At 40.5% G+C, this 15,809-nt stretch overlaps 1 protein-coding gene across 1 annotated transcript; it reads left to right on the top strand.

The window, feature by feature from the left end:
- The first annotated feature begins 14,040 nt into the window (after positions 1–14,040).
- Positions 14,041–14,607, top strand: FERD3L (Fer3 like bHLH transcription factor). Its single transcript, XM_053961086.1, has one exon. It carries the CDS (start codon positions 14,041–14,043, stop codon positions 14,605–14,607), a length of 567 nt encoding a protein of 188 aa, XP_053817061.1.
- The last annotated feature ends 1,202 nt before the right edge of the window (positions 14,608–15,809 follow it).

Raw genomic sequence — 15,809 nt, 5'->3', positions numbered from 1 at the left:
TGTAGAGAGTTTGTACTTCATGTAGCTGTTCCCTCTGGCAAGATCATCCCTGATATTTGGTAAACTGGGCGCACATTTCAATCTACCTTGCTTATTTGAAGGCAACTGATAACATCCTGTCTTTCTTAGATGGATAATGAATGTGACTATATATGCTTCTATTCTTGCTTGTGCATGATAAAAACTTTCATGTGTCCCTAATGATTGATCTTGACTAGACGGATTTACAGAGCTGCTTTCTAAATTCTCTGGCCAGGACTTGCATCTGTGCCAGTCACCTGCAATGCCTGGTATCCATATGACCAGCTTCTACAGTGTCATCCTGTTGTAAATTGTGGAATAATGGAAATAATTTCAAATTACTTCCTTAGCCAATACTACAAACCTGGCCTACTGTTTTCAATAGCTCTAGCAAGTGATATTATTCCTCCTGTAAAGAAGTAATTTTATTCTTGTTTTGTCTTACCTTTCCCCATAACATTCTTATTAAATTCATATAAGCATCCCTCTGTAACAGGCTGATTATAAGAGAACTGCATTTCATCCTGAGCTCATGTGCAAATATTTCCTCAGTTAACACATCTCTCCATTCCCAGTAGGATTAGATCATTGTATGTCTAATATTTCATAAGAATTTGCTGCTGGCTTGATAAATTGAAAGGATGGCATCTTCTTTACCACAAAGTCCTTTGCCCCACCAAAAAAAAACAAAACAAAACAAAAAAAGCCATACTGTAATAAATAATAAATATACAGTACAGCTTCCTAAGACAGATTCCAAGAATTTTATGTGCTGTAATTTAATCCTTAGAAAACGAGAGGATATTAAATGAACTAAACTGTCTTAGCCAGAAATCTCTGATTTGGGCTGCTCTTTGATGTTTATATCTGAAAGTCTTTGATGTCTTAAAATTGTTTCAGAAATTAAAAAAAAAAAATCTTGACTTTGTAAATCATTTTGTGATTACATAAATGACAATATGATGATGAATGGCACAGAATTTACAAAAATGAATCATTTCTCTGAATATTAAGTTAATCAAAAAGCCAAGACTGTCTAGTATGAGCTCCTAGTGCTTTAAAGATCCTTTGGCATTCCAGATGCACAATGAAACAAAAATAGTGTAGCCTTATTATGAGCACCTTTCCACATCTGCAATCCTGTTATACAATAAACTCTTGTTCTTTTGTAGTGAGATTGCACTGGTTCTTTTTTTCTTTCTTTTTTATTATTAATTTGAAACATGTGGGGAGAGGGTAATCCAGTAAGCCATAGGCATTTCATATCAGGGCTTTCATGCAATCACATGTAACGTCAACCATCTGGGTGGAAGGATAGATGGAACTCACTTTATATCGATAGACTGTGAATGATAGCAAGGGGCAGAAAGAGTAGAGTTCTAATGAATGTTATATATTTACTTCTACAAACATAGGCTCATTGGCGGAATAAACTGGTTTTGCTATTAAATAAAACAGCAAGCACTAGGCAATGTTTGTTGCATTTGCAGCATTTTAAATGTATAACTTGGTAAGTGCATGCAAATGGGTACATATGGAAAATAAAAGAGAACAAGTTGCATGCATATACGTGCATAAAAAGAGTGGTTTCTGCCAGCAATGTGTTTTTCTGATTGGTAAATAAATGCCATTTTTAAATCCACCAAACCTAATGATTAAGTAGACAATTAAAAGATAATAATTTAGAAACCAGATGTCTGCTTTCATTTTGAGCAAAGAGAAAGCATTTTCTCTGAAAACACATTCATTTATTGTTTGTTTTCAAAGTGAACTTTAAAATTAAATTACAGTGTTTGGAAGAAAAAAAATTAAATAGACATCTGAAAGAAATAGAATCTATTTCTAATTTTACCTTTTTGATGTCAGAAGATATCCTAGAGGAAAGCCTTAGGGATATAAATGCTTCTCAGACTTACAGTAAAGGCATGCAATTTTTTAAGATGCATTATCCTGTATCAAAGTTTTTTGAAAATCTGATAAAAATTTAAGAGCTCATGCATCTAAAAGATTAAAACGAACAACAAATGCAAACAGTTAAAATTATTTACAGTGCTGTGAAATCCAAACTGCACACATGTGAAGTACTCTGTATGTTGTAAAAACTGCAGTTCAGTTTGGAATTCCATACAATAGAAGTTGAGAGAAAAATATATGACATGCAATATCTTTGCCTGTACAGTAAAAATTAGTGAGTTTCTACTCTGTGTTTTGGTAACGTATTTTCTAATCATTAAGACAATTCTTTGTTGATGTTTTGTTTTAATGTAGCATTCCAGGTGTTTATTCTCTGTTCTCTACAAATGACAGAATAGGTACAAATTCCATGGTAAGAAACTGAACACTGAAATTATACTCTATTGGTATGAATAGTTTTGTAAATAAGATATTTAAGTACTAATTTTCCAGATTAGTTTTTTAGATAGTAATAGTTTAACTGACTGTTGGTTGTTGTTGCTTCTTGAGTGTGTGTAGCGAGTATTCTACACAGCCCCCAGGCCTTCAGTACTTCATTTCAAAGAACAACCAAAGCCATAAACCAGCAAATCACTTTATGACTTAAGTTCTCATCATACTTGAAGTGAGTGTTGTGATAGAGTGGTACTGCTTCTGTATGGATATCTATGAACACAAATAAGAGATTTGCTTTTTTGGTACTAAAAAGCTCAGACCTATTGTATCAAAATATTCTGCTGTATTTTTGTGTATATTTCCTCAGATGCCATGAACAAAAATAAGTTCAAGAGCTTTTATTTTAACCTAGAATAAACTCTTCTGTGGAAACTTTTTCAGAAACTGAGGATGAGAGGACATGCCTTATACTCCTGTGGGGAAGAAATGTGCTCTTTCAAAGGAAAAAGACAATGGGGTTCAGAACTCCAGATTCCAAGGATCAGAATCATAGAAATGCTGTTTGCAGGGGACATTTGGAGGTCTCTCCCACAAAAAATTGACTTTTGCTATCTAGCACTCATTCAGGTCAGACATATCTTAGTGCTACCCTGCCTAGGAAGCTCACAATTGAAGACTCCCCATCCTCTTTGGAAAGTCTGTTTCAGTGTTTTACTACCTGTTTGCCAAAATTAGGATGTTTTTGTCATCTTGTATCTCCTAGTAGTTGCAGGTTACTTGGTTGCTTCCATGCCCCGCCTAATATAGTCCAATACAAGGTCTACCTTCTTTGCAGTTTGCAGTAGTTGTTTACATTCCACCTGTAGTCCATCACAACCTTATTTACCAAGCTGTCTGGGCACATGAGGTTGTTCTGACCCAGATTCAGGATCCTCATGATGTTTATGTTGGTCCTGTTCTCAAGAATCCTTTGAATTGAAGTTTTACAACTCTTTATGTCAACCATTTTTTCATATCAGTAATATCTGCAGATTTACCTGAGGACATTTTCTGTATCACCATCTAAGCTGTTGATGGAAATGCTGAGCAATATGAGTCCCAGTACCAAGCCATAGGATACTTCGCTAATTACCAACTGGAACCCAAAGCATTGATTCCACTACACTTTTACTGTGGTGGTAGAACCAATCTGCAGTGCATTTAACAAATGTTCTTTCAGGCCATACTTCCTCAGATTCAGAGAGAATCCTTTTGGGGACAGTGCCAAAAGCCATCCTGACCACCAGGTATCCATTGTTTTCCTCCTGCCTGCTCAACATGCCATCTCATGACAGCAGGCAATCAAGCTGCTCAAGTCTGAACTAGTTATTCCTGATTGTTTTCATGTGTTTAAAGATGGATTCCAAAGGGGCATGCTTCACAGCCTTTACAGGGATGGATAGGACCTAAAATTCCCCAAGTCCTCCTCACATTTTTCCTGAAAATAGATGTAGTGTTAGCACCAATCCCTTGGTTGCAAGGGATTTCCCTGATAACCACAGTGTTTTTTTCAGAGATAGTAACATTGCAGTCTCTGCAGCCAGCTCTTCCAGTGGCTTCGGATGAATGCCATCCATCTCCATTATCTTTAAATTTCTGTCAGTAAATTTCTGTTTCTACTTCATTATTTGGTTTCTGTCTCTTCACCAAATTACATTGGTCAACACAGAGGTGCAAAATCAGGCAATACCTGTGAAAATCAAGAAAAAACCTACAAAGTCTACTTCAACTTCTTCCGTATCATTTCTCAGTAGCTTTTCTACCACAAAAAGCTTGCATTTTTCCTTAACTTTACTTTGCAAATAACTTCAGAGTCTTGTTCCATCACCTTTTATGTCCCTGCTTACTTTTAGCTCAGACTAGATGTTGGTCTGTACATTGTCTCTTAATACCAAAGAAATTAACTACTATAAATGTGCTTTTTCATTTGTTTTCTTTCCATTTCTTGCATGGTGTCATTGCATTTCAATTAATCAGAAAGATTCCCATTTAGCCAAAAGAAAAACTAGTAAAAGGTCTTAGACCAGTCAAATGGCTGCATTAGGCTGCACTGGTTCCTGATGTTCCAATCATCACTTTCTGACTTGTGAAGCTGAAATGAGAAAGTATAGGCTGATGGACAAAATTGGCTTCTATGTCTTCTTGGTGATTTTCTGTAAGTAGTCTGCTCAGGAAACATGAAAAGTAAAATGGAAAACAGTGGCAGATAAAGTCTGAAAAGTCCAGGTTCCAGAAAGGACCCACTTAATTCTTTGGTCTTGTTTTCTCAGTCAGTGTTTGAGAGTTTCTCTCAGCTGGGGAAAAAAAAATTATTTTTAAACCTGACTTCTTGCCCCTTTTAAGCTCTTATTTTATTCCAAAAATTTCCTGTCAACCTCAAGACCAGCTATGTAGCAATAAATTCTATCATTGACTGAAAACAGCACCTGGGATTGTACATGCATAATGGCATTGCAAATTTCTTCTTTTTCACCCCTCCAAGAATTGTTTTGTAAGAGTTCCAACATGCATAGATATGCCCAGTGGGAAATTTTGCTGAATCCATTGTCACTATAAAGAGCACCACGTTAAGTATGTGTGTTAGTGACTTTATGCTGCTACTTAGATCTGCAGTTGGTTTAATCCAAAGATCAATTTTAGTTCAATTTTTTGTAAGATAATGATTTTGAATATTAAAGGACCATTAGCTAGAATGCCCTGCTCTCCCATCTTCTTAAAATCATTGTTTCTGTTTGTCTTTGAATAATAAATCTAATATTAGCTCTTTCAAAAATACACAATGCAGTTAAAACACATGGTTTAAAATATTATGAAGAAATTAACTGCATTACTAAATAGCAAATGAAAAAAAAAAAAAAAAAAAAGAACAAATTATGGGATTGCTTCAGAATGCATTAAGAAACTCCCTTTCAACACAGGCTTAGAGGAATGAGTCAAGAAATCCTGGAAAAAATCTCTCATAGCAATAAAGACTAAACTAAAACCACCATGGCTAATCTTCAACATCCTAGGACACTCTACTACTAGGTACTGCTGTGTACTAAGGTATATCAAGTTTTTTTCATTCACAATGCTGATTTTCTACCGGAGCTAAATTAAATGTGATTATATGTCCTTTTTTACTTCTGAAAAATGGGAAAGAAAATAGATTTCCTTAATTTTTCAATCTTTCTGGAACTAAAGATAAAATTAATTGTTCCATTCCTAACTTATTTTCTCTGGATCTGGTCTCACAAATGAGATAATCCCAGAGAGATTTAGCTTTGAAAGCAAAATCGAATGATTTGATTTTCCCTGACTTTGTGAGCCAGGATTACCTACCAATTAAAGAATTAAGCTAGTAGACCAGAGACAGTGGGTTTGTTCTTAGCTGTGCAACTAATGTATTTTGGTAACCCAATGCAAATAATCAACCCTGCTTCTCTTCAGTTTATGCTTTCACAAGATTTACATATTTTGCTGGTGTGGTATTTACATGCCTATACTTGCAATTAAACCCTTTCTACCAGTGTTTGAATAGAAGCAAAGATGAAAAGAAAGAATAATAGAATAATATTACTTTCTACAACTTACTTACTCTAGTGTTAGCAAAACAGGGCATAGCCAGGACCCTGTATTTATGTGGGTAGCAGTAAATAGGTAGGTCCTTCTTTATGTGTTTAAATAATTGTCCTTGTGGTCTAGGGAGGTTTTAAATGCAAGTTGTCCATGACTCACAATGTCCTTTGTGCAAATGAATTGATGCTGTTGTTCCCCATTGTTAGCCTGGGGGAAATCCCTAATGGGGAGTGAGATTTCATTACTCAGTAATTCTCTGAAGTTGGGCAAATCTGAGGCACAGATGACCTGGGACAGGACATGAAGAAACTGCTTTTCATCAGTGGGTTTATAGAATAGCTAGACTATGAGTTCTCATTCTTACTCTCTAGATTTTAACATACACTTGGGCACGTTTTTTATTTACTATTTGCTCTCAAAATTTGCTACTTTTACATAGTTTTATTTGCTATTGTGCCCTCAGATCACGGTGTCCATGAGTAGTGCTACAATAGTTGCTATGGCTCTTAGGTTCAGCCTTCCTGTGTTATATTTTCACTGGACAAAATTCGGAATTTGAAAATTAAACATATTTTCAATGCCAAGGTCTTTGGACTTCATCTGTGTGTGGTAGCTAGTTCTGGAACTAGCTCTATCCTCCTACTAAATCTCCAAGTTACTAGTGCAGTAGGAAAGGGTCCATCTTCCCTCTGCACCACTGCCATCAAGGTATTGTAGACTCACAACTCCTCCTTCCCTTTCTCCAGCTAGGCTATGCATCTGTTTAGCTCTTCCTTCTTTTAAAAGACACATTTTTTTTTTGGTCATGAAATGCATGAAAATTAATCTTTGTCTCATCTTCTGGTAATGTTAAAGTGTCCAGCAACGTCTGAGCTTTCCCTCTTACTGGTCACAGAGGAAATATGAATTTCTTTCAGTCCTTGCCTGAAAAATCTTCTAATCTAATATGTGATGCAAAGAAACATGTTTGTCATAAATCAGAAGGCATAACAGAGGAAAGTCTCCCCTTCCTCTTCATGTTGGGAAGGGAATGGGAGAAACACTTCACCTCCACAAAAGTCACGTCTGGTCTTCCTTGATCCTCAGGGCCAGGGTAGCATTTTCCCAGGTACTAACATACTCAACTGCTCCTTATTTAGTCCCAAAAACCTTTTACTCATTCATGATGACCATTGCTTTATAACTACTGATAAGCACCATCCTCTGTACTCTACCAATATTTCACTTTTGTCAGAACCTAAAATAGAAAATAGGAGGAAGGCTAAAAAGTGATGCAATGACCCACATATAGGGAGGGGGATAGATAGCTTTAGTGTAACTATTAAAAAAATCCAGTAGTTTGACTCATTTAATATTTCTAATAACCTCAGAAGATTATTATGGTTTTTTACGTTTACCCAAAACAAATAAAATTGCACTGTAGACATTAGCATCTCTGTGTCAATATAACTTGTGTCTATGGCACAACTTTATGCAAATTTATTTTTTCAATGAATAGCCTGACCAGGTTCCTGATAATGAGGTATTATTGTTGTTCTAATGAGAATAAACAAAGGCAGCTCAAATAATATTTAAAAACCTACACATGAATTCTCTACAATGTAGTGAATCATGTAATTGGAAAAGACAACCTTACACAAGATTTTGAAGTAGTCAAATGTTTACCTTGCCCAAGATTTTTCTATCAAAATGGTAGATTCTCTCATCTCAGTTGGTAGTGAGCAACATCTTTTACCATCTTTGAAAGATTTTCTAAAGAAAACGTAGCTTCATGAACATTCAAAACATTTAATCTCATACTTATAAAAATATTAAAAGGAAAAATTAGACAAATTAGTGTTTTCTATGGCACAGATTATTAAAGACTGGCAAAGTTTTTACTGTGAGTTGAACATGAAAGGTATAAAAACATTTAGGCTAGTTTCTTTCCCTACACACATACACATGAATCAAACAAATGGGTTGAAAAACATATGATTTAAGAAAATGGCTTTGGGCTTCTTTACCTTCTAATGTTAAACCTATAAAAAGAATATATATAACTAATGCCCATTTAATTAATATTGCTGTTAATAATTTAATTGCTAATAACATAATGAATTTTACAACTCAATTACACTGACATTGATGATCCTTTTATTCTGTAATCCAGTCAAAATTATCATGTGTAAATAAAGCAATAGGGAAATGAACTGATTTCCTCATCTGTCAAAATACTGAAAATTGCATATTTTTCATAGGACCACACTTTCAAATACCTCATTTAAGACCTACCCTGCCAGACCAGACTACAAGTTATATGGCTTCAAATATTCTAGATTGCTTATACCATTCTATTAACGTTGCCAAATTTCTTAATGCTCATGCTTGAGAATGGTAAATTAGTGCAGCTCTGAGTGTTGTGCCAGACCAAGGCTTGGTGTTGGACAAGCCCAACACCAAGTGAAAATGGGCTCTATGATTAGATAGACAGACAAAGAGGGCAAATAGAGCAGTGAGAAGGGGGAGTTTGGGGAAAAAACGATGAACCTCAAGAGGTGAGAAGACTGAAGCCCAGGAAGGTAAGACTAAACCATGTTCCACATGAAAAGTAAGGTACCCAACCTCTTTTTCTCAGTCTTCAGTATTAAGACCAGTTGTTCTCCAGGTACCCAGGCCTCAGCTGGAGGACAGGGATAGGGAACAGAATTAAGACCCCATAATCCAAGGGGAAATTGTCAGCAACCTGCTACATCACTTAGACACACACAGGTCTGTGGGGCTGGCTGGGATCCACCCAAGGGTACCAAGAGAGCTGGCAGAAGTGCTCACTGTGCCACTTTTCATCATTTACCAGCATCCCTGGCTAACCAGGGAGGTTCCAGGTGACAGGAGGTCATCAAATGTGAGAACAATCTACAAGAAGGGTCATAAGGAGGATATAGGGAAGTACGCCTGACCTTGTTCTGGGAAAGGACATGGAGCAGATCATCCTGAGTGCCATCACATGACATGGGACAACAAGGGGGATCAGGCCCATCCAGAAGGAGTTTATGAATGATGCTGCCAGCATGTATCTGTGAAATCTTCTGGCAAAGTGTGTTACCATCCCCCAGATCCTGATGGCAGAGGGAGGAGAAGATTTGGCTGCATAGTTTTGAAGGCAGTAAGCAGCACAATGGATCTAAAGATTTCAGCCCTGCCACTGACACACATGGGAATAATATGATAGAACATAAGATGGAAATTTTCATTTTGCAGTCACTTTTAAAAAACTCTGACAAATAGCAGTAACACTGGTATGTATTTTTAAAAATTACATTTGCAGAATCCAACCTTCGAGGTTAGCAAACAATCAAAGCTTACTCCATGTTGTTAATAAAAACGTTCCAGAGATATATTAATAAATCATTTGATGAACATATATTACATATAATTAATATAAAAATCATATACCATCCATGGAAGGACCAAGTGCTTACAGCTGAATAATTTAATGGGATCTTTCTAAGGTTAAATGTCTCTATAACACAAAAGGTCCCAGAAGTTGAATTCTAGACAAATCAAACTCTCAATTCCAATTTACCTTATTGTTCTATTTGCCACAATTCTTCTATTTCTGTTTGACACTTGTTGTGTTCCTGCTTTCCATTTGTAAAGAGAAACAATACTTATTCAATAAAAATCTACAAAACACATTGATATGGCAGCTACTAAAGCATGAAAAATGTTTTTAGAAGCAAGATTTTAAACCTTATATTTAATCATGACTTATTTACCATAGAAAAAAAATAAAAAGGGTGAATGACTAAGCAAAAATAAGCAAACACTATCCAGAAGATTAGCTGCTTCCAATGTGTTGAGTGGGAATGAAATGGAAATTCAGTTGGAAGGATACTATGTGATACTGCAATTGTAGACTATTGTCATAAATGCACACAAAGACACAGGCTGTTAAGAATTGTTAAGAGACTGTGAAGAAAAGAAATTACATACCCTTAGGAGAATACCATAGCTGGAAGCTAGCAAGTCAACGGATGGCTGAGAAGCTTGGCAAAGGAGACCTGTTTTCTGTAGATGACTTTTAGTTCAGTCCCCTTGCTAGTTGCAGGAGATACACCTGTGAACTATAAAAAAAAATCTGTAAATTCCAGAAAAAATGGAAAAAAAAGGAAAGGATAAATCTTGGTCCTCCATCAAACATACATTTATTCTGTTGATATATAAACAAGATCTTCGCATAAAAATAGCTTTAAGACTGACATTTCCCTGCATTTTACAAATTGTGAGACGTGGAAGAAGAAAAAGCATTAATTAATGCCCCTAGTACATAATTATAAAACAATAAAGTTAAAAAATTGTTATAAAGATTTTGGAAAAATCTCGACTTCTAGGTAAATAATACATTTTATTGCATTCCATTTCAACAAAAAATATTTATATAACAAAATCAAGATTAAAGAAGCTATGTTTGAATAGCATTACACTTTTTCATGCATGCTGATAAAAAGCCAGGAAATTCAAAGTCAAGTTTGACATTCCAACCTTAATGCATGCCCTGTTCTCAATCCCTCCCACCCCTAAGGTTATGATTAAGGAAAAAAAGTATCATTCATAAAATTTTGCAAGCATGATGAATCCCATCCCACCCTAACCACAACTGTTCATTTCATTTGTCTATGATTTACCCAAGATTACAGTTTCAAACTTTTTCTTCATCATTTGGTCCGGTATGGGGAAATATCAACAGTTGCTTCTTTAAACTCTTCAAATGGTGTGTAATACCACTGTAAATAAAAATGAACTGCACTTTACTGGCAGAACATACCTAGTTTTATTAGGTTTTGCCCAAAATATGGATTTTTTCCTAATGATTTCCTGTGTCAGGGAATAATGATGTTACTGAATGTCACATTTTTGTTTGAGAGAGCCAAGTTGTGAAACCTGATCTTTGTAAGTAGGTGCTTGTATTCAAATTGGAGTCCTGTTAATGGCAGGCTGTGACACAGGAATGCATTAATACAGTCCAATGCAAGTAGGATCAGTGCCTGAGATTACTGATAGGATCAGACTGTAAAGCTTTGTCTCACTGAATTTATTCTGGTTTTCAGAATAGAAGTAGTCCCTCTGCTGACCTAGTAAGCTGGACTTCACCTGCTTTGTGAGCAGAGATTTCATACATATATCATCAGCCTGAGGAATAAAGTTAATTCTTAAACTGTCTATGCAGGTAAATTATTTAGAAAAAAAAATTGCAGAGAATTCTTACAGACTCAAACTCTAGGCACTGCACCAAATGCACCCAGTTGTGTTTGCCTGCATACTCTGGATATACATCTTCTGGATTTCTTTTAGTCTTTATTCATACATTGCTAATTCTAGAGCTAAGGCTCATCCTAGAGAACTGAAGCTGGAATCTCCAAGCTTTCCACAGTCCATCAAGAGAGACAGACTTGAAGTGGACCACGAAGTTCATTCCAGGTGCTCCTATTTCTCCGAGAATCAGAATGTCTCCATGATACCTTGTTGCTTGGATAAAATCCAGCAGTTAGGTAATATAAGCCCATTTCTAGTATCCATATTATTTTCCTTAACTGATGGAGTTGACCAATTCTTTCTGCAAATGAGATCTGGGGAAGTCAGGCTGAAGTAACTTTGTCCTCACCTCCATACACTTCCCATGTCTCTAGTGTACCAAAGGCTTCTGTCTTTATTGCTTGCTTTAAGAAGCATTGATACTTTTATGTCTTATATTGCTTTGTGATGCATTATTAGCTAGAAAAGCTTGTCCCTTTATATTCTTGCAATATAAACGTCTTCCAGCTCTGGTTGCGTTTGTAGCTTGTGTCCTGCAAAATCTGCAACTAGAGAGGTGAGCAAGAGCTTCTCTCTGAAGATACCTTGGTGAAGGGCACGTGTGTCCTCTACTAAATGCCAGTTTCCTACAGGACAGTAAATTCATGTGAATTTTGACATAGAGGTGATGAGTTAATATTTTTCCATTCTTTTATTTCACTATCTGAAGTAGTTGTATTTCCACAATAATTTTGATTTCTGTAGTGACATGTCTTTCCTGGCATTTGTCCTTAATTTATACCTCTGTGTCCTTAAATGAAATACTTGTCACCTCAACTAAAAGGAGCCCGAATAAGTCATGGTCCTTTGTGGGTCAGTCATAAATATATGTCTGATCTTTCTTCTACTGGATATTTTTTATATAACACTTAACATTTACATCTTTTCAACTTACTTTTGGGTCCTCTCTAAGCAACACCTCTCCCAACAGATGTTTTACAGTTCCTCCTTGCCTCATTGCTTCATTCACCAGGTGTTCTATCGTTGCAAATAATCAAGTCTCTGAGCGGCACTCTCCTTGTCTGCTAAGAAACCTCTTAGCCCTAGCAAGAATAAAGGCAGTCCCCCTGTTTTTCTCTATTTACCCAGCCTTAGGCAGGCTGTTGAAGCAGCCGCGGTGCCGCCTATCACTCGCCGCAGCAGGGAAGGTGGTGACGGCGCCACAGGATGGGGAGAGGCTGGCTGTCGGCCCGAGGGAGGGGGTGGTGGCGTTGTCCCCCTCCGGTACCTGCGGTGCTGCCACGGCCACGGGGTCCGGCCGCCCCTCTCCGGAGCTGTCCAGCGTACCTGAGCTCCCGCGCAACTTCCGCAGCCCGCGCACCGCGCCCGCCGCCGGGGAAGGGGGGACAGAAAGTGACTTTCCCGCTGCGCCTTTCCCAGGAAAAGGAGTTGTCAATGACGGCGAATCCCGGTACGCGGCGGGAAATGTTTGCGGTCTTGCAGGCAAACAGGAAGTATTTTCGAGGAGAGGGATCCTTCGACCGCCCCCATCCACCTCCTTTGATCTCATCGGTTTTGAAATCCCCTCAGAAATTAGAGGCTAATTAGTCTCAAAGCGAGAGTAGCAACAATGCATGACAAAGGAGAAGACTAGGTTTTAAGAAGGCAGCTCAGGAGTGATGGGCAGTCACTCCTGAGAGAGCTGTGTCTACAAATCGTGTGCCAAAGAAAATCGATCGGATTCGACCTCAGTGTATCTGACGCTGCCAGGGATTGCCAGGCCCGGGCTGTTTATTTAGGGAGAGTCTATGGTGCGAGAGGGTGAAGACACAGCCCCTCTTCCAGTCTCCCAAGACAAAAGAAAAACAATCCCCAGCGTCTGTCTTCAAGGAAACCTTGATCAAAGAAAGGTATTCAGTGGTGTCGGGTGTGTGGGTGGGTGTGTTCATGTGCATTTCACGGTATTTTGCGGCATGTATCCAGCGCTATCAGTGCGTGTGCTCAACTTGATTCCTCTGTGCTCTGCCGGTGACCAGGATGGCTCTAGCAAAGGTGTAACCGCTGCCCTGACAGGACCAGCTTATCCTCCTCTCACGGGCAGGAGGAAGGAGTTTCAAAACAAGTGTTCTGAGACTGCCTGAACCGAAATGAGATTTACGAAGCAGCCTTTTACTGGAAAGATATTTGAACTCTGATTGACGGGGATTTAGGGGGAATGAAGAGACGATTCCAACAGTTACTACAGGGAATGCAATATCAGGTCCCCTACAATGCTTACTTAGGCTAATGGAGGTCCTGTCATTCAGTTCCCACTGTGCTGGGATACAGGGTAAACATTCCCCGGTGACCCTCTGCATGCAGGTCCCCTCTTCAGGACATCATTAAAAGCATACATGCAGTTGCTTGACATCAATTGTCAGACTGGCTCCCAGGGTTCAGAGATCCCGACAGAAAGCAGGAAAACAGGTCCAGTGGAGACCCGGCTCTGCTCCTGGGGGCTTTAAGGAGGCTGAAAATCGTTTGGTTGCGGGTGTGTAAGAAGAGAAAAAACTGCCCAGCAGGTAAGAGCAGAAGGTTTTGCCAAGAAGGAACTGTGACAGGATTGGCTCGCTGGGGACTCCTTTCGGGAGCATCCACGCGTCCCCGAGGGGATTGCCTGTCTCCTCTCATCAGCATCACGGCGAGAAATTTTACAGCCGCTCTTTCTAGTCCTGCTAATCCTGTTACCCGAGGGGTTATAAATATTAACGTCGCTGGGGCTGGGGATGGGGGACCAAAAAAAGCCCTCTCTGAAGTAAGATGTCAGCCAGCCTTTTCCCAGCCCACCAGTGCCAGGGGCTGCTGGATGAGCTGCACGGCAGAACCCCGCAAGTGCCCTGCCCGGAGGGGTTGCTGGGCACCTCCGTGCTGGATTTCGTGGCCGACCTCTCCCTGGGCAACCCCCAGGGAGCCCCCGGGTCCGGGGCGGGCCTGGGGCTCTGCGAGGTCACCACCGGGCCTCCCTTCGGGGACAGAGTCCTGTCGCTTCGGGAAGGGATGGCCCGGGGTTTGCCCCTGGTTGCTTTCGGAAATGGAGATCCCGAAGACGAAGAGGAAGAGGAAGAGGAAAGGATGCGCAGTGCTTCCCTCCTGGACAGACCTAGGAGAAAACGGGTCATCACCTACGCCCAGCGCCAGGCTGCCAACATACGGGAGAGGAAGAGGATGTTTAACCTCAACGAGGCGTTTGATCAGCTCAGGAAGAAGGTGCCCACCTTCGCCTACGAGAAGAGGCTCTCTCGGATAGAGACCTTGCGCCTGGCTATAGTGTACATCTCCTTCATGACTGAGCTCCTGGACGGCTGTAGCAGACAGGAGGCGAGCTAGAGAGCGCCCGGGCTCGGCGGGATGTGGCTAGGGCCGGGCATCACCCACGACAGCGGGCAGGTGGCCTCGGCACCTCCCTCCTGGGGAAACAGATCCCTCCATGGCTCCTGCCTCGGCTTCTCACACTGCAGCAAGGACTGTGTAGGTGTGGGATGCAAAACCAGGAGTGTTTGCAGAAGTGTGCGCTGAGGTCGAGAGCAGTTGGAGAGAAGATGGATGGAGAAGCTCAGTGTGTTGCAGACTTGTTAATATTTATAATTTTTGTAAATTGAACGGGGTTGGGGGGCGGGGAAATGAAGTTTCGAGGCTCCTTGGTTTGTGTTATGTTGCCTGCCTGCTTTAATATCTTTCCAATTTGTTGCATTGGGGAAAGACTGGGCCGGGGCAGTGGAGCCCTTCCAATCTGAGGAAGGGGTTTCCAGCGGGTTCGGTTCCTGCCCAGCTGCCTGCCAGGGAAATCTCAGCCTGTGCGTTTAACCCAGCGCTTTCTGCCTTTTAAAAAATAAACAACAACTCTCTTTTCTTTGAAATCCAGTCTGCCAAGTCCACGCCGTGTGTCACGGGGCCAGGGAAGCCGAACATCTGGATACAACCGCTTGTTGTCACGATTTTCTTCCCGGGAACGGCTCTGTCCTTGCGTGTGGGCGGCCAGCGCCGTCGCTCGCATCGGGCGGGAGCTGGCGCAGGAGCGCCCGGCCCGGCCCGGCCCGGCGGGGCGAGGTGCGGCTGTCCGGGATGCCCCGCAGCCTTCCCGGCAGCGGCGGGGCCAGCCTGGAAAGCCGTCTGCGTCCTCCTGAGAGAGAAAATTTGTGAGTTTGTGGGCTTTGGTTTTGGGGACGTCAAGCGGAGACGTTTTATCTCTCACGGCACATTCCCTTACAAACGCACACACACACATACGTGCCACGTTTCATCTTTGCAAGGAATAAAAATAATGAAATACATTCTGAAAAGCCGGAGCGGGAGGAAAGGGGGAAGCACAGACCGGGGATGAGGATACGGTCCACCCCGGAGATCTCTGTCTAGAGTTACCTATTGCTGACTTTGCAGGCATCTCTGAAAAGGCGAGCTGGGTAGCCGTGACTGGGCTGGGAGTGGGGCCCAGGGTCTCCCCTAGAAGTCCCTCCGACCCATCTTGCTGTGCCTCTGCCCTCCCTTCCAGCTCCCCTCCCCAGTTCTCTCTGCCGCTGGCACCTTCCTTT

This window comes from Vidua chalybeata, chromosome 1, assembly GCF_026979565.1.
Source record: "Vidua chalybeata isolate OUT-0048 chromosome 1, bVidCha1 merged haplotype, whole genome shotgun sequence".
In the NCBI taxonomy this organism is placed as follows: Eukaryota; Metazoa; Chordata; class Aves; order Passeriformes; family Viduidae; genus Vidua; species Vidua chalybeata.
The sequence above is the reverse complement of the archived record's forward strand: the minus strand, read 5'-3'. Positions and strand labels throughout refer to the sequence as shown.

Excerpts from the sequence above, each read along its gene's own strand:
- FERD3L (XM_053961086.1), top strand. The coding sequence starts at position 14,041 with ATGTCAGCCAGCCTTTTCCCAGCCCACCAGTGCCAGGGGCTGCTGGAT.